At 37.9% G+C, this 19,025-nt stretch overlaps 1 protein-coding gene across 2 annotated transcripts in view; it reads right to left on the bottom strand.

Moving 5' to 3' along the window:
* TMEM260 (transmembrane protein 260) overlaps window positions 1–19,025 on the bottom strand; it is a 71,411-nt gene that overhangs the window by 37,399 nt on the left and 14,987 nt on the right. For both annotated transcript variants that reach the window (XM_032344306.1, XM_032344307.1), the window contains exons 4-5: window positions 10,895–11,072; window positions 9,688–9,801 (exon numbers count right to left, since the gene is read on the bottom strand). In XM_032344306.1, the coding sequence (XP_032200197.1) occupies window positions 9,688–9,801; window positions 10,895–11,072 (292 nt within the window). The remainder of the gene's footprint in view (window positions 1–9,687; window positions 9,802–10,894; window positions 11,073–19,025) is intronic.

The following is a 19,025-nucleotide window of genomic DNA, read 5'->3' as shown; positions in this document are numbered from 1 at the left end:
ACCCTCAACTAATTCTGATTTACTTGATCTGGGGCATACTTTAACATAATAAAGTCCACATGTGACAAGTTCATAGCTATCATACTTAATGGTAAAAGACTGAAAACTTCCCTCCCAAGATCAGGAATAAGACAAGGGTGCCCGCTCTTACCAAGTCCTGTTCAACACAGTCCTAGAAATCCTAGTCAGAATATTCAGGCAAGAAAAAGAAATAAAAGGCATCCAAATCAGAAAAGAAGAAGTAAAACTGTCTCTATTTGCAGATGACATGATCTGATATAGAGAAAATCCTAGACTCTACCAAAAACCTGTTAGATTAATAAAGGAATTCAGTAATTAATTATATTAATGCCAAAATTAGTCATGTTCCCACAAACTAACAATATAACTATAAACTATGAAAAAAAGGAAAATGATCTCATTTACAATAACATCAAAAACAATAAAATATGTAACAATAAATTTAACCAAGGAGCTGAAAAATCCGTACACTGAAAACACAAAGGCACTAATGAAAGAAAATGACGAAGATACAAATAAATGGAAAGATACCCCTTGTTCACAAACTGGAAGAATCAATATTTTTAAATGTCCGTATTACACAAAGCCATCTATAGACTCAATGAAACCCCTATCAAGCCTCCAGTGGCATTTCTAACAGAAATAGAAAACCAAATCCTAAAATTTGTATGGGAGCAAAAAAGACCCCAAATAGCCAAACTAATCTTGCAAAAGAGGACTGAAGCTGGAGGTGTGACACTTCCTATGTCAAAGCACATTGTGAACCTATTGTCATCAAGAGTTCAAGATGGCAGGGTAGAAAGATTCTGAACTCCCTCCCCCAGACACAACAAATCTACAAAGACATGGAGACTATCTGAACAAGGGTCTCTACAACCAAGAATAAAAGGGCCACATGAACACGTGTGGAAGAAGAACAGACATGGTCTCACCGAAACCCCACCCCAGTGCTGCAACCCACAGTCAGGAGGGGGTCTTATAAATAAAGGACTTCTCCCTGAAGAGCAAGGGGTTTATGCCCCCAAATAAGGCACCCCAACCTTTGGGTCCTGCACCAGAAAGATGATCTCCCACCAAATGTCTGGCTTTGAAAGCCCACAAGTCAAATGTTCAAGAAAATTATAGTGCTGTAGGGGACAGGGACTCTGCTCTTAAGGACTCACATACAGACTCACTCGCCACAGAACCTGGTACAGAAGCAGCAGTCTGGAAAGTGCTAGACCGTAAGTGAAGAAGATTCATTTGCTAATCTTAAAATGTCTGTTGTAAGGGCAGAAGCCTGGTAGAACTCTCTCTGGGGACAGAGATGCTGGAGGGTGCCATTTCTGGCGTTCTTCCTCTATCTTACTAGTGCCAGTGAGTGCGCCCAGTCCTGTGTGCCACTCCATCGCAGCTCTGCCAAATCCAGCCACGCAAATGCCCGACCTCACATACCACTCCCACCAGGGCTCCACCAAAGTCAGCCAGGGTGCACAGTCTACACGGGAGATACCCCTGAAATGCCTGGATCTGGTGGCCAAGGGGAACTGCATTTCTGGGTCCTATGCGTCTAAAACAACAGACAGTTCTTGGCAGGCTACCATCTCCAAGGGACTGCACTGACAACAGATTAAAACCACCCCTGGTTTTCCTATGAAAAAACTGCAGCCTGAGGGTAGGTTTCAGGTTTACCACACATGGAAGGGCTACAGAAGTGCTCTCAGTGAACACAGGCTGAAGGATACCATCTTTGAGCTCTCAGCTGGCCTCACCACAGCCTGCTGGCACTTCTCAGAAAGAAGCTCAAACATTCCTCGGGATCCCTGAATTTGCAATAGTCCCTAAGGGGAGATCCTCCAGAGCACCTGGTCTGGACGCTAGCAGGGTCTATGACTGCAGTCTCCCATGACTGTATATATTTGCATACCTTGAAGATGCTGACTGAGGGGCTAGTTTCCAATCAGCCTGAAACTAGGTGCTGACTGAAATCCCTCCTTCTGGAACCCTCACAGGTCTTAACAGAAGAACTGGAACCTACCAAGAGAAACTCAGGCTGCTTAAACAATCATAAAGGTTTGAGAGACAGCCAAGAGCTAGAGCAAAGTTAAACAGTGAGGTTCACCTCCTACGTGGGGCCACTCCTGCAAGACTGGGAGAGACAGCTATTTTGCCTAATACCTAGGAACAGCCACAGAGAATCAAGCAAAATGTAGAGACAGAGGAGTTTATTTCAAACAAAAGAACAAGATAAAACCCTGGGAAAAAAATCTTAATGAAACTGAGATAAGCAATTTGCCTGACAAGAGTTAAAAGTAATGGTCAGAAAGATGCTCACCACAGAAGAATGGAGGAACCCAGCAAGAACTTCAATGAAGACAGAGAAAACATAAGACAGTACCAAACAGAAGTCACAGAACTGAAGAATACAATAACTGAACTGAAAAATACACTAAAGGAGTTCAACAGCAGACTAAATGGAGCAGACAGAATCAAATGAACTAAAACACAGGGTAATGACACTCATCCAAACCAAGCAACAGAAAGAAATAAAATTAAAAACTGAAGACAGCTTAAGAAATTTACGGGACAGGGCGCCTGGGTGGCTTAGTGGGTTAAGCCGCTGCCTTCGGCTCAGGTCATGATCTCAGGGTCCTGGGATCGAGTCCCATGTCGGGCTCTCTGCTCAGCAGAGAGCCTGTTTCCTCCTCTCTCTCTCTCTGCCTGCCTCTCTGCCTACTTGTGATCTCTCTCTGTCAAATAAATAAATAAAATCTTTAAAAAAAAAAAAAAAGAAATTTACGGGACAGGGGCACCTGGGTGGCTCAGTGGGTTAAGCCTCTGCCTTCGGCTCAGGTCGTGATCTCAGGGTTCTGGGATCGAGCCCTGCATCAGGCTCTCTGCTCGGTGGGGAGCCTGCTTCCGTCCCTCTCTCTGCCTGCCTTTCTGCCTACTTGTGATCTTTCTCTCTCTGTCAGATAAATAAATAAAATCTTTTAAAAAAAAAGAAAGAAAGAAATTTACGGGACTATATCAAGCAGAATAACGTGTATTATAGGAGTTCCAGAAATAGAAGAGAGAATGGGGCAGAAAACTTATTTGAAGAAACAATTGCCAAAAACTTCCCTTACCTGGGTAAGGAAACAGACAACCAGATCCAAGAAGCCCAGAATTCCAAAGAAGAGGAACCCAAAGAGACCCACTCCAAGATACATAATTAAAATGTCAAAAGTTAAGGATAAAAACAAAACAAAACAAAAACCAACTTGTTACATAAAAGGAAATCCCCATAAGGCTATCAGCAGAAACTGTGCAGGTCAGGAGAGAATGGCATAATATATCCAAAGCACTGAAAGGAAAAAACTTCCAAACAAGAATACTCTACCTGGCAAAGTTATCACTCAGAGAGATAAAGATAAACAAAAACTAAAGGAGTTCACTGACACTAAACTAGCCTTATAAGAAATGTTAAAGGAATTTTTTAAGCTAAAAGGAAAGGGCATTAATTATAAAAAGAAAAAAATTTAAAAAATATCCCTGGTAAAGGTAAACATATGGTTGTGGTTTAATCACTTATAAAGCTAGTATGAAGGTGGGGCGTCTAAGTGGCTCAGTTGGTTAAGTGACTGCCTTCGCTCAGGTCATGATCTTGGAGTCCCAGGATAGAGTCCCTCATCAGGCTCCCTGCTCAGCAGGGAGTCTGCTTCTCCCTCTGACCCTCCACTTCTCTCTCTCTCTCTCTCTCACACACACACACACACACAAATAAATAAATCTTAAAAAAAAAAAAAAGAAAGCTAGTAGGAAGGTTAAAAGATAAAAGTAGTAAAAATAACTACAGATATAGTAATTAGTTTGGGATACACAAAATAAAAAGATGTAAAGTATGACATCAATAAACCACAGGGCAAGAGGAATAAAAATATAGTTTTAGAATGCATTCAAACATAACTTGTTATCAACTTAAAATAGCTTGTTATATATATATACACAGACCATTATATATGAGACTTACGGTAACCATAAAGCAAAACCCATAGTAGATGGACAAATGATAATGAGAAAGGACTCTAAGTGTAGCACTACAGAAAGTAATCAAACTGCAAGGTAAGAAATCAAGAGAAGAAAGAAACAGTGAGGAATTACAAAACAGATTAAAAGAATCAATAAAATGGCAATAAATACATAGCCAACAATTTCTTTAAATGTAAATAGGCTAAATTCTCTAATCAAAAGACAGAAAGTGGCTGAACTGATAAAGAAACAAGACCCATTTATCTGCTGCCTGTAAGAGACTCACTTCAGATATAAGTACATACGTGGACTGAAAATGAAGGATGGAAAGATGTTTCAAGCAAATGGAAACCAAAAGAAAGCATGGCTAACTACCGTGACATCAGACAAAATAGATTTTAAAAGAAGGCTATAATAACAAAGACAAGTATTACATAATGATAAAGAGGTCAATCCAGCAAAAGATATAATATTTATCAATATTTATGTACCCAATTTATGTACCCAATGGAGAAACACCTAAATGCTTAAAGCTAATACAAACAGACCTAAAGGAAGAAAATGACAGGAATACAAATAATATTAGGGGACTTTAATGCCTCACTTTTATCAATGGATAGATCAGCCAGACAGAAAATAATAAGGAAACATCAACCTTAAACAATAAATTAGATGGAGTAATGGAGATATATATATATATAGATACATATACTTATGTATCTATAAACATTCTATCCAAAAGCAGCAGAATACACTTTCTTCTTTTTTCTCAGGTGCACATGGAACATTCTCCAGGATAGATCATACATTAGGCCACAAAACATGTCTTAGTAAATTAAAGACTGAAATCATATCAAGCTTCTTTTCTAAACACAATATGAAATTAGAAATCAATTACCAGAGGAAAACAGGAAAAGATCACAAATATGTGAAGATGAAACAAGATACTACTCTACAACCAATGTCAATGAAGACATCGAAAAAAGAAATTTAAAAAATACCTCGAGACAAACGAAAATGGAAATACAACACACCAAAAAAAAAAAAAGAAAGAAAAAGAAAAAGAAAATAAATACAACACACCAAATCAATGGGATACAGCAAAACCAGTTCTAAGAGGCAAGTTTATAGAGACAGTTAAAAAGAAAAATCTCAAATTAACAATCTAATTTACACCAAAGGAACTAGAAAAATATGAACAAAGCCCCGAATTAGTAGAAAAAAGGAAATAATAAAGATCAGAGTGAAAAGAAATGAAGTAGATACTTAAAAGACAATGGAGGGGCGCCTGGGTGGCTCAGTGGGTTAAAGCCTCTGCCTCCCGCTCAGGTCATGATCCGAGGGTCCTGGGATCAAGCCCCACATCGAACTCTCTGCTCAGCAGGGAGCCTGCTTCCCCCTCCCTCTCTCTGCCTGTCTCTCTGCCTACTTGTGATCTCTGTCAAATAAATAAATAAAAAATCTTAAAAAAAAAAAAAAGACAATGGAAAGGCCAATGAAACTAAGAGCTGGTTCTTTGAAAAGATTAATAAAATTGACAAACCTCCAGCTAGACTAAGAAAAAAAGAGAGAGGGCTCAAATAAATAAAATCAGAAATTAAAGAGGAGAAGTTACAATTGATACCAAAGAAAGCCAAGGGATCATAAGAGACTACTGTGAATATGTGAGTAATTACACACCAACAAACTGAACAATCTAGAAGAAACAGATCAATTCCTAAAAACATATAATCTTCCAAGACTGAATCATGAAGAAGTAGAAAAATCTGAATAGACTGATTACTAGTAAGGAGACAGAATCAGTAACTTAAAAACTCCCAACAAAATTCCTGAACCAGATGCCTCTCTGGTGAACTCGACCAAACATTTAAAGATTTAATATACGTCCTCCTTATACTCTTTTAAGAAACTAAAGTATAGGGAAAGCTTCCAGATATGTTTTATGAAGCCACTGTTACCCTGATATCAAAACCAGAAAAGGACCCCAAAATAAATAAATAATAAATAATTAAAAAAAAAAATAAAATTTTTTTAAAAATTAAAGGCCATATCCCTCACATCCTTGATGAACATAAATGCAAAAATCCTCAAAAAATCCTCAAAAAAATTAGTGAATGAATTTGACAATACACCAATACATTAAAAGGACTATACACCATAATTAAGTGGAGTTAATTCCAGGGATGCAAGGTGGTTCAACATCAGCAAATTAATCAATATGATACACATTAACAGAATGAAAGATAAAAATCATATGATCATCTCAATAAATGCAGATAAATTTACAAAATTATTTTATGATAAAAACTCTCAACAAAGTAGGTATATGGCCATTGAAAGGCCGTATGTGACAAGCCCACAGCTAACATCATATTCAACAGTGAGAAGCTAAAAGCTGCTTTTCCTCTAAGATCAGGAATAAGACAAGGATGCCCATTCACTCAACATTGTATTGGAAGTCCTAGCCAGAGCAGAAAAAAAAAAAATAAAAAGCATACAACTGGAAAGGAAGAAGCAAAATTTTCACTATTTGTAAATGACATGATTTTATATAATGAAAACCCTAAAGATTCCACCAAAAAACTGTTCGAACGACTAACTGAATCCAGTAAAGTTGTTGGGTACAAAATTGATATAAAAAAAAAAAAAACTGTTGCTTTTTTTTTTTTAGATTTTATTTATTTATTTGACAGAGATCACAAGTAGGCAGAGAGGCAGGCAGAGAGAGAGGAGGAAGCAGGCTCCCCACTGAGCAGAGAGCCTGATGCAAGGCTCAATCCCAGGACCCTGAGATCATGACCTGAGCCAAAGGCAGAGGCTTTAACCCACTGGAGCCACCCAGGTGCTGTTGACTTTTTTACACACTAGCAATGAACTATCAGAGAGAAATTAAACCAATTCTGTTTATCTGTTACATCAGAAGGAATAAAATAGCTATAAATAAATTTAACCAAGGAAGTGAAAGACCTATACACTGAAAGCTATGAGACAGTGATTACAGAAATTGAAGAAGATATAAATAAATGGAAAAATATTCCACGCTCATGGATTGTTAGAATTAGTATTGTTAAAACAGCCAAAGCAATCTATAGATTCAATGCAATCTCTAAAAAAATTCCACAGTCATCTTAGAGATAGAACAAACAATCCATTTGTATGAAACTACAAAAGATCCCAAATAGTCCAAGCGATTTTTAAAAAGAACAACAAAGCCGCAGCACCATGCTTCCTGATTTCAAACTATCCTACAAAGCTACAGTATTCAAAACAGTATGATATTGGCATTAAAACAGATACATAGGGGCGCCTGGGTGGCTCAGTGGGGTAAAGCCTCTGCCTTCGGCTTGGGTCATGATCCCAGTGTCCTGGGATCAAGCCCCGCATCGGGTTCTCTGCTCAGTGGGGAGCCTGCTTCCTCCTCTCTCTCTGCCTGCCTCTCTGCCTACTTGTGATCTCTGTCTGTCAAATAAATAAATAAAATCTTAAAATAAAAACCACAGATACATAAATCACTGGAACATAAGAGCCCAGAAATACACCCAAGCATATATGGTTAATTAATTTATGGCAAAGAGGCAAAAATATTCAAGCGGAAAACAAAAAATGGTGTTAGAAAAACTGGACAGTCCATGCAAAAGAATGAAAATGGACCACTGTCTTACACTGCATAAAAACTTAACTCAAAATGGATTAGACTTGATTGTAAGACCTGAAACTATCAAACTCCTAAGAGAAGACATAGAAAACAAACACACACACACACACACACACACTGGAGTATTATTCAGACACAAAAAGAAAATCCTGCCATTTGCAACAACATGGATAAAACTTGAGGGTATTATGCTAAATGAAATGAGTCAGATAGAAAAAGACAAATACTGTATGACCTTACCTACAGTGGAACTGAAAGAAATGGAACTCCCAGAAACACAGAACTGATTGGTGATCACTAGAGGCGTGGAGTAGGGAGCGAGGGAAATGGGTAAAAGGTGGTCAAAGTCTGCAAACTTCCAGTTATAACATGAATAAGTTCTAGGGAATGTAATGTACAGTATGGGGACTACCGTACTGTACCAGATATTTGAAAGATGCTAAGAGAGTAGATCTTAGAAGAAGTTCTCAATACACACAAGCGTACCTATGTGAGGCAATAGATGTGTTAACTAACCTCACTGTAGTGATCATTTTACCATCTCTCCATATATCAAACCGTCATGTTGTACACCTTAAACTTATACAATGTTATATGTCAACTGTATATCAATAAACTGGCCAAAAAAAAAAAAAAAAGGAGAGAAAGAAATGAAGACTGAATAAAAAAAAAAAATAAAAAAGCCCAGCTAAGCTAACTCACAGCAGGATGTTAATGCATCCCCATCTACCCATCCGTCAATCCACAAGAAAAGTATTTGGGCCTCTTTAGGTTTGCAATCTATGGGAAAGTCTTCACTGAATTACACTGTTTAAGTTATATCTCCATTATTTAAAATCAAGGGTTTATATAATAAAAGACCAGATAAAGAACCTTCTGTATATTCTACAAAACCACTGTTAGACACGACCTGTTATGCTGCTGGGTATTCCTCATGTAAGGTTGGACATGACTGACTTCACAGTACTCAGTTCCAAGAAAAAGCTGATCTTCCCTATCAATTGTTATTTCCATTTTTTCTAACACGTAGTAAGAATTTTATAACCTCCATATTATCCTTTATGTTTTGTTTCCAGAAGCTAAAAACAAAATATATTCGAGTACAGTAAATACAATCACCTAAAGTTTTGTCATAATTTCCCTATTTCTGTATAATAATTTTACTAAACCTGTGTTTTCTAATATAGTTCTGACTATAGCAGCAAAGAATGAAATGAGAAACAAACACATGCAGCTGAGGTATAATAATACAAACAATACAAAGAAATAATAAGTAAAATGACTCCAGTACTGGCTTTGTATTTAAGATTGTTTTAACCTCTGGGAGCAAGGCTGACAGAATAAAGGGCTTCTGTCTTTCCAAAACCTCATGTCTAACTCAGCTCCCTGCTTCTTCGGTCCATCTCACAATGACTTACGCAGTATAGTAATTTTCTTACATTGCTTTACACCACCATTTCAATCAATAATCATTTTTTCCTTTGAGGGAAAAGGAAAACTATAATAAATCATTTTTATTCTAGAGAAATCTGTTAGGAGAAAACAGGGTTGTGATTTTCCAGAGATTTTGTTACTTGGTTCATGAGAGCAGTGATGATGTCTGTTTAGTCGAGAGAGCTCAATCTCTAGCATCTAGATCGGCATTGATCGGACCCTCAACAGACAGTGGGATAAATTAATAAACTCTCATTCATACACTATCCTTTGTTTTAGGACATACAATAACACAATCAAGGAAATCTGTTATTTCGTTTTCACTCCTTTTAGCCTATTATTATCAAGGTGCTGCTCAGAATCAGTAAGAAAATTATGAATCAGACCAGCTGTCACTGCAATCAATACTGCATAATTTTTGTAAATCCTTTTTTTTTTTTTCATTCAATGTTGTTAGAGCCTCGGGTCATTTACACTTTATATAAAACTAAAAAAAAAAAAAAATTGAAAGCCCCGCATTTTATGCCATAAATATCAGGCCTTAACAAAATATTGTGAATTTTCATTAAAAACATCCAAAAACCTACCTTCTCTTTTAAAAGTCGGAAGAGAATCCATGGTATTATGCACAAAATATAGAGTACTATTGTATGCTGATTACATAAGCTAAGGCCACAGCAGAAAGCACCAATTTTAGCTATCTGAAAAAAAAAAAAAAATCTAAGTTAAAAATTTATCTAAAACTCTTAAGTAAGCACAACAGTAAAAAGTTATTCTTTATATGAGAACCAAGCATTTGTACCATAGGTCAGGCTGAAGTCAACTTCAGACACAGTCTCGCTTCTACAGACACTAATATTTAGCACTGCTATTTTTTTTTATAATATTGTCCATTCTCATCACATCGTTGCAGTTTGACCTAATATGACTGTCTTCAAAGTAAGTTTTAGAAAGTCCTTCGTGATAACTAGGTAAGTCCTACCAGTAATAGGATATTGTGTAATTCCTATTAAAGTCTATAACTAAAACTCAGGCATTCTTTCCATTTTACTTTTTCTCCTATTAAATTACATAAATAAAATAGAACACTTTCGATTTAAAAACCAGGTTACGGATGCTGTTTTTGCTCTCTTTGAACATGTGCAATTCTTATAATCAGAAGAAAGTTTACTTTAGACCAAAAATGAACTTTAATAGCAGCATAGATCCATCTATGGGAACCATGGTGTTCTTCCGTTTGTATATTCTTTAACAACAAAAGGCCGTCTTTATTAAGACGGTTTGATACCTCTCATTGTACAGACTGTAAGCTCTTAGAAGACAGGGTTCCCTCACATTTCTAATGATCTTGATATTAGTGTTTGCCTTATAATTCACTGGAACCTCTTCCGAACTACTTCGTTTATACATTTGATAGTTAAAAAATAAAGTACAAATTTGGTCTTTTTTTGCAATTAGAGAGTAAGTCGACGTACCATAAATGGTATATAATTTAAGGTGGTCAATCTAAATAAAATTTGGCGTCTTACTAACACACACACACACACGCACACCCACACACGCACGAAACTTCTGAACTCTGGGAGAAGAGGGGAAGAAAAAAAAAAGCCCCATGCTTTATAAAGGCTATCATGGTTCACAGTAAAAGAACTCAGAATATTTTCTCTCTCAATGCACCCAGATTACCTTGATGGTAATCAGGACAGATAAACAGCACCCAAAGTTAAAAAGAAATACAGCATCTGTCTAAAAATTAAAACAAAAAGTGATTTCACTTTGATCAAAATAGGTTACCTTTGATCTTTCTTTTGCAGTTGCTGCCTCTTCAAAATGTACAGTAAGAGCCATAAGCAGCCCCACAAACAGATTGTTTAAGCTAAAAACCTCGGCTGCAATGGACCACTGCCATGTTAGACGAGAAAACGAAAACACCCCCGCAGCAAGAATTCCTCCAGCATGTGAGCCAGAAAGCCTGCAAATACAGATAACGTGAAATCTTCTTTCCCAACAAAAAGAACCGACTTTCTTTCCCTTTTTATAAACTGTAGCAGGAGAAATTATGACAGTCGCCCAGCACTATCCCAACACATTATATGATTAATACATGACTTTGTATAATAATTTCTTCCAACAGATTTTAATTAGGAAGTCCATATATTAACTTATTAACAAACAAATGAACAAAATTCATTCAGTCTCCTATGGACTGAAGGAGGTTTAGTTCTTAGATGGAACCTCTAGGATTCCAGCCAGTTCAGAAAGCCTGAAGAGACAGTAGCTAGAGAGATAACAAACCCGTTACCCACAAATTAGAAAGACAGTCTGGTTAAGATGGAACTACGCTCAATTGTAAGAATTAATGAAATGGCAAAACATCTACTCAGGAATACTCATTCTCACTTCCTGTGGAATGTTTGGGCCTAGGCACTTTCCACACGCCCGCACTCAAGTTTATCTCCCAGCATATGGCAAAGATGTCTTTGTCACAATATCTGGTGATTTTAAGATCTTGAAAGCTAAGTCCTTAGTTTCTAGTGATTTCTTCTTTACACATTGCTGAAGTTGAAAATGACGCATTTTTTTTCAAGATAGGGATGGGACTGTGAACTTCAATAGCACAAAAAGAATCAAAAGCCACACTTGGAAATAAATTTATCAACCCCAACGCCAGTGAGAGCCAGACATTTCAAATCAATCAAATCAATCAGGAATCTGGATCTCAATTCCAAGATTTGATGTGAAACTAGTAATGGGGTGGATAGAGCATATCAAAGCAAAATAACTTCCTATTTCCCGATATATCTAAAATGATTAAATATCTGTTACCAAATAGATAACAAGTGTTATGATTCAGCAAGTATTACCATTTCTGATAGTTAATGATAATATATGGCCCTAAATCACCACTTTTAAACTAAAACATATTGTTTTGGATAAAAAGCTATGGAGTCATTCTATGCCTTTTAATCAAGCATCACAGAAAAAAAAAAAGTTAAAGTTCCCAATAAATGGTACCTAGCCACTAATCACCAATATTATTATCTCCATCACCCAGTTAGGTTCCTCAAAATTCCCTGATAAGACATGCCTATTCCCAGTGTCACACCTTTGCTCATGGTGTACCCATGAACCGAATGTCTTCTCAGATTCCTTCAACTTATTCAAGCCTTACTCTTTTCTCAAATTTCTTTCTAATTCCCAGGTTTCTAGCTCATCTTGGAACATGTGTAGCATGTAGTTACCTTTAATAATTACTTCAACTTTGTTTTTAAAATGTGAACTGGAACTAAGTTTCATTTATATGGGAAGTCTTTCACTCCAAGCACAGAAAGGAAACTTCATGAATGAATGAATTAATCTTAAAGGATGAGTAACATTTTTAAAGGAATTTCTATGTTTCATCTGCCAATACTACTTTGGAAAGTCAGCATAAGATACAAGATGCCTTCTTCTACTTAAAACATAAATTAGCTTCCTTGGAAAAATGGCTGATTCCAGATCTGGGGCAGGTCAAGTACAAAATGAATCCAGAATCTCTTGTGCCAGAAAGTAAGGGAGGGTTCAAAAGAGGACATGACAAAAAGGACATGTATCCAGCTTAACTGGGTCAAGTCAGGGATAATCTGAACAACAATAACTACAGTAATAGATTATAACCCAAAGAATAAATAATCTATGACTCTAAAGTGATATAAATAAATAAACAGGGGAAGAGAAAGTCCACAGAAAGTCAACAACTAATAACTGTAGAAGAAACAATGGAATGTGGCAGCCATTATAATGGATACCAATATTAGTGAGTAAAAGTTTTACAGAAATATGTATGTGGTCTAAAGGTATCTTCCTGTAAATAGATTAATTACAGAGGGAAAAATGGTAACTCTACAGGGGCAAACTTGGCAGATACAATCTTAACCACATGATCAAAGTTAAAGACCAGTAATGGGACAAACTTCATATACTTCCTGATCTATTCCAGTGAAAAGAACAGAGCATCATTTCTATGGTATTCTTGCCAAAATGTATTACCTGAACCTACAAACTCAACTGAAGAACATTCTACAAAATAACTGGCCGATATAGATCAAAGAAAATGTCAAGGTCTTGAAAGACAAAAACAAAAAGCAAAAGACCATGAGTCTATATGAAAGAGGCTAAAGGGAAATGGCAACAGAATAAGAGGCATGATCTCGAATTCTCTTCTGCTAAACAGGGTATTACTGGAACAACTGGCAAAATCTGAATCACTTCCATAGATAACAATGTTGTATCAGTGATAATAGCCTGACTTTGAGAACTACACTGTGGATATATAAGAAAATATGTTGTTTTTAAGAAACGTACCATGAAGCGTTTAAGGGTAAAGGATAGCCTCTATGCAGCTTAGTCTTAAATGGTTAAAAACAACAAAACACACACATACTGTTTGTGACCAGTGATATGGAGCATCTTTTCAAGGGTTTATTGGCTGTCTATAGGTCTTCCTTGAAGAAGTTTATTCATATCGATTCCCTGCTTAAAAATTAGATTGTCCTCTGTATTGTAGAGTTCTTCTCAACTTCTTTTTCCTATATTTCTCTCCTGCTAAACACAGCCAGAGTCCTTTGCTTGCACCTAAGAGCCCTGGCTAACACACATTGCCTTCCCTCTTTGTAGTTTCTATTAAGGTTTCGAGGCAACTTGAAACTGTATAAGCAAATTCTGAAAATAAATGCTGAGGAGGTCACAGCTTTGTGAAAAACAGAAGAGAGTAGTATGTCCAAGACAATAAAGTTGCATGTGCATCCATATATAGGATATGTAGTATAGAAAACATTTTGGAGGGACGCCTGGGTGGCTCAGTGGGTTGAGCCTCTGCCTTCAGCTCAGGTCATGATCCTGGGGTCTTGGGATCGAGCCCCACATAGTGCTCTCTGCTCAGCAGGGAGCCTGCCTCTCCCTTTCTCTCTGCCTGCCTCTCTGCCTACTTCTGCCTACTTGTGATTTCTCTGTCAATTAAATAAATTTTTTAAAAAAGGAAACATTTCGGAGGCTTCATCATCTTACTATTCGATGTGGAGTTTTCATGGGGCTACTGTATATAAGCTAAGTTTGTATGAACTTCATTGAACTTTACTAAACTGTGACTGTCCATTGAAACATATGTATTTTAACATACTGCCTTTAAGTTTGCTTTATGCTAAGATTCAGAATCAATTAACATTCATGGGCCATGGAGGGGACTACGAAAACAAGGAAAATGCAAAACACCTGTTGCGGGAAAACTCCCAAGTTGAAGGATATCTACAAGGATTTGCGGGCAGCAGTAATGGCTCAGCGGAGGCTAATGAGGGGCAGGCTCTGTCAGCACGGTTGTGGAAGGTCTGAAGCAGCCAGAGCTGGCTGGGAAAGGCTGGGGAGAGCCAGGTAGGACAGAAGCACAAGAGGGAAGGGAGTACGAAATAAGCCAGGGGGCGCAGGCTGGATAGGGAAGAAAGCAAAGCAGCAGGGTGCTGATGAAGATGTTAAAAGGAAGAGCAAAGGGTAGGTCTCAGTCAAATGGAAGAGAAGTGCAGAGGCACTGGGGAGAAGAGTGAACTGAAAGCTAAAGTCGGGCCAGGTAGTACAAAGTGGGTTGACCCTTAATATCACTGGAACCATTAAAGGATGGAACTGGCTTCAGTTAAACAAGACTGTTGTTGAGGGCTGCCTGTGATGGAAAATAGTTTAATAAAGCTGTTTTCAAAATCGTAAGATTTTCACTAAAACTAAGTATTTGTCCCAAAGACAAGCAGTACAGCATACACTAGTAAGTCTGCAGGGTGAGTGCTTGTAGGAAGACAGGTGTGTGGCCCAGGGCCATGACACTGTATGCATGCTCTCAGGGAGGGGTGAGGGCCCATGTCAGCAGAGAGCAGAGTCTCATCTGCTAACAAGCAAAGGATGACATCAGCAGGGGTCAGCATGAGCACTTTTCTTTTTTTTTTTTTTATTTTTTATTTTATTTATTTGAGATTTATTTATTTTAAGATTTTATTTATTTATTTGAGAGAGACCGAGAGTGCATAAGCAGAGGGGAGGGGCAGAGGGCGAGGGAGAAGCAGACTCCCGGCTGAACGGCTGAACGAGGAGCCCAAAGTGGGGCTCGATCCCAAGACCCTGAGATCACAACCTGAGCCAAAGTCAAGAGACTTTGTTAGTTCACCGATTGAGCCACCCAGTTGTCCCAAGCCATGAGGACTTTCTGAAGACTCCTGAGGTCTTCGATTCATTCACTGACTCTGCAGGTAGGCAGTCTCGCTCTACTGCGCAAGGCATATCACGTTATCTGAGCTTGCTTCCTTTCACCCTAATAAGACAGAGATAAATGATAAAGACCAGCTGAAGTCAAAGATGACTTCATGAAGACAGTTCAGGATCATGGTGAGGCTCAGAATTAGCTTCCTGCTGTCCACATCTGTCGCCTCTATGCTCTGTAATCACCCTAGCATTCTATTAAAATAGCACCCAGCTGCCATCTAACTGCCCACATATAACAGGCTCTCAGGACCTCGCTGCTGGATTGATCCCAGCCCCGAGCACACTCTTCTGAGCTGAACTGGGCTCCACATCCCTCAGGTGTTCCCTCTGGGGTTCTGGATCTTCCATCTTTGTTTTCTCTGAATGGCTCCTCTTCTTCCATCATCTCCTTTAAAGCTGGCGTTCCCAAGCTTTCACTCTCACACAATCCCTCTCACTCTTACATACTCCACCTGGGTGGCCTTATCCGCTATCCTGATGTCACCTGCCAACCACAAACTGAGATAACCAAATCTCTGTCTTGCGCTACCTCCCCCTTAAGTCTCAAAGGGACACATCTCCAATGGACTGCTCTACACCTCACCACAAAGCCACTCCAACTCTCAGTGTCCAACAGACCCTTAGTATCAACATGTGCAAAGGTAATTTCTCATCCTCTTCCCCAAATGATTCCTGTTCCAGTATTGTCTTAGTGATTGTCATATCCATCTAGTTTAGTTACCCAAGAAACCTAAGAGTCATCCTCAAAGCTCCTGTCCCCTTCTCCCCATCATACATACCACATCCTGCCAGTTTTACCTCATAAACATTTAAAAAACTCATCCTCCTCTCCATGCATACCATCACTGCCCTACCTCAGCTGTCAGGCTCACCCCAATTCAACAGCTTTGTATGTGGTCTGCCTCCAGCGCTAGGCCCACAATTGCCACCAGAGTGAAGGACCTAAAACATATTTGATCTTGCATTTTTCTGCCTCCAACCCCATAAGGACTCCTCTTTGATTATAAAACATAACAAAGGGACACCAGGGTGATCAGTTGGTTAAGCTTCTGACTTTTGGTTTCAGCTCAGGTCACGATCTTGCGGTCGTGAGATCAAGCCCCGCGTAGGGCTCTGTGCTCAGTGCAGAGTCCGCTTCAGATTCTCTTCCCCCTCCTTCCCCTCACACACCCACTCTTTCTCTCAAATAAATAAAATCTTAAAAAGAAAAAGCATATTACAAGCTCATTACAACAGAGAAGATCTTTTATGATCTGTCCACCGGCAGCTTCATTTTTTGACATAACCCATCTCATAGTTGGTGTTCTGACAACACTAAATGAGTTTTAAGTTCCTGTACTTACAAGCTCTTTCTCCTCCATCTCTGCATTTTTTTGCAGAAGAGGAATGCTGTTTTGCCTTTATGTGGCTGATTCCCACCGACTCTTTCCAACTCAGCATAGGCATACCTTTCCAAGAAGTTTTGTTTTTTTTTTGTTGTTTTTGTTTTGTTTTTAAGATTTTACTTATTTATGAGAGAGAGAGGGAGATCACCCATGCCCATGAGCAGAGAGAAGCAGACTCCCTGCTGAGCAAGGAACCAACGCAGGGCTCGATCCCAGTACTCCAGGATCATGACCTGAGCCAAAGGCAGATGCTCAACTGACTGAGCTACTTGGCCGCCCCACAAGAAGTTTTTCCTAAAGTATTTTCACTAAGACCAGGGTATTTCCCCTTCTCCAGAGTCTATTAAATATATTAAATGGATACTGAATAGACAGGTGTTTCTGTATTTCTAAAACTTTGCGAACCTAAGGAATAGAAATTTTTAACTGTAACCTAACCTAAACATAGTAAGGAAAACAGATTTAGGGAACTTAAAATCCTCTAAATAATGAATGGCGAAGTCAAGAGAATTATTTTTGGACTACTTGATATAGCCATTTCAGCATATTGTGCATTTTAAAATAAGTCTGTTTCACTTCACATGTTTATATGTGTGTGTCCCTACAAAAGCCTTTTGATTTTTGGGAAGCTAAATGTTTTTCCACCTATATATTTCAGACCTACTCTATTTTTAGTTTTTAATGCTCTTCAAATAACTAAAGTTTTTAATTATCTCAACCTATATTCAAGCATTTCCAAATAATGCTTTATTATAAAGTTATTTATGGAGATGCCTGGTTGGCTCAATGGGTTAAAGCCTCTGCCTTCGGCTCAGGGTTTTAGGATCGAGCCCCGCATCGGGCTCTCTGCTCAGTGGGAAGCCTGCTTCCTCCTCTCTCTCTCTGCCTCTCTGCCTACTTGTGATCTCTGTCAAATAAATAAAATCTCTAAAAAAAAGTTATTTATGCTATTATTTAGAATTTATTCTTTATTTTTTAAATTGCAAAAAAATAAATTTGAAAGAAATGATGGTTTGGTATTGGGATAAATGTTAACAATCAAGTCCTTCATTGGTGCTGTGCTTTACTATTATAAAAGTGGTGGCTTAGTAACAAATGAAATTGAGGGGAAAATTAAAGGGTTCATTTTGATTTTGTTATAATACTTTTTTTTTTTTTAAGATTTGAGACTAAGAAATAGAAAGTGCGGGAGAGGGAGTGGAAGGAGTGAGACAGAGTCTCAAGCAGACTCCTGGCTAATTGTGAAGCCTGAGGATAGGGCTCAATCTTACCACAGAGGTCAGGATCTGAGCTGCCAAGAGTTGGAGGCTTAACCACTTAGCCACCAAGGCTTCCCTCCACCCCGTACTTTAATTCAAGTGTTTAAATATTCTTTTGACAAGAGCACAGAAATAATAATTTATTTAAATTAATTTTTATATTACTTTATTCCTTGTCTATAAAATATTTGAAAGGAAATGAGAAAATACAGGTTTATAGGTATTCATACCTATTGTTTTTCGCATACTGACATGTAAATAAAGTCCTTTAGGTTCTCTCATGTTTTTCTGAAATTTCAAACAAAACACCTCAAATTTTTCATCTTATGTCTTACTGAGCCAAATATTAATGAACCACCCAATTCAATAAGTCACTGCAAGTCTGAGATAGAAGATATTAAATGTGCAGATGATTTACCTAAGTGATGCTGTAAAAATCACACTGGTGAATATGGCTGAAGGGGAATCTAATTTTTAAACTTGTTAAGCAAACAAGAATTCTGAACAAATCCTTTTATTATCTGTGTATGTGTATCTTCAAAAAAGTATTTTTGTAAGAATCCACAGAATACCTAGAGCCTCCAATGAATCCATTGTCCATTCTGATTGCTGGGGCCTTTGTTAGTTTATGAGACTGGCCAAACAGGATCCCTCTCAGGAAAGGGTGTTCTCTGCAGAGTGAATGTTTAGCCAAGTTAGTTGTAACCTCTTTTGGCGAATAACTCTAACAAGAACACATGCTCCACAATTTTTTTTTTCCCCTGAAAAGGCTGTAACAAATATTTATAATTTTGGGGGGGGGTGAGGAGATGCAGAGTTAAATTATGTCAGTAGAAGGAACACTATTCATATACTTTACTGCATGCAATACTGTTAAATGAATTGGTAGTCTAAATTTCTGGCTAAGTAATCTTTCTTTTAAAAGCATATGGAAAGAATAGCCAATCTGACATTATTCCCAGTGTTTATTTATTTATTTATGTTATTTTATTCCTAAAGCAT

Source organism: Mustela erminea, chromosome 5 (genome assembly GCF_009829155.1).
Source record: "Mustela erminea isolate mMusErm1 chromosome 5, mMusErm1.Pri, whole genome shotgun sequence".
Lineage (NCBI taxonomy): Eukaryota > Metazoa > Chordata > Mammalia > Carnivora > Mustelidae > Mustela > Mustela erminea.
This window is presented reverse-complemented; position numbering and strand designations above follow the sequence as displayed.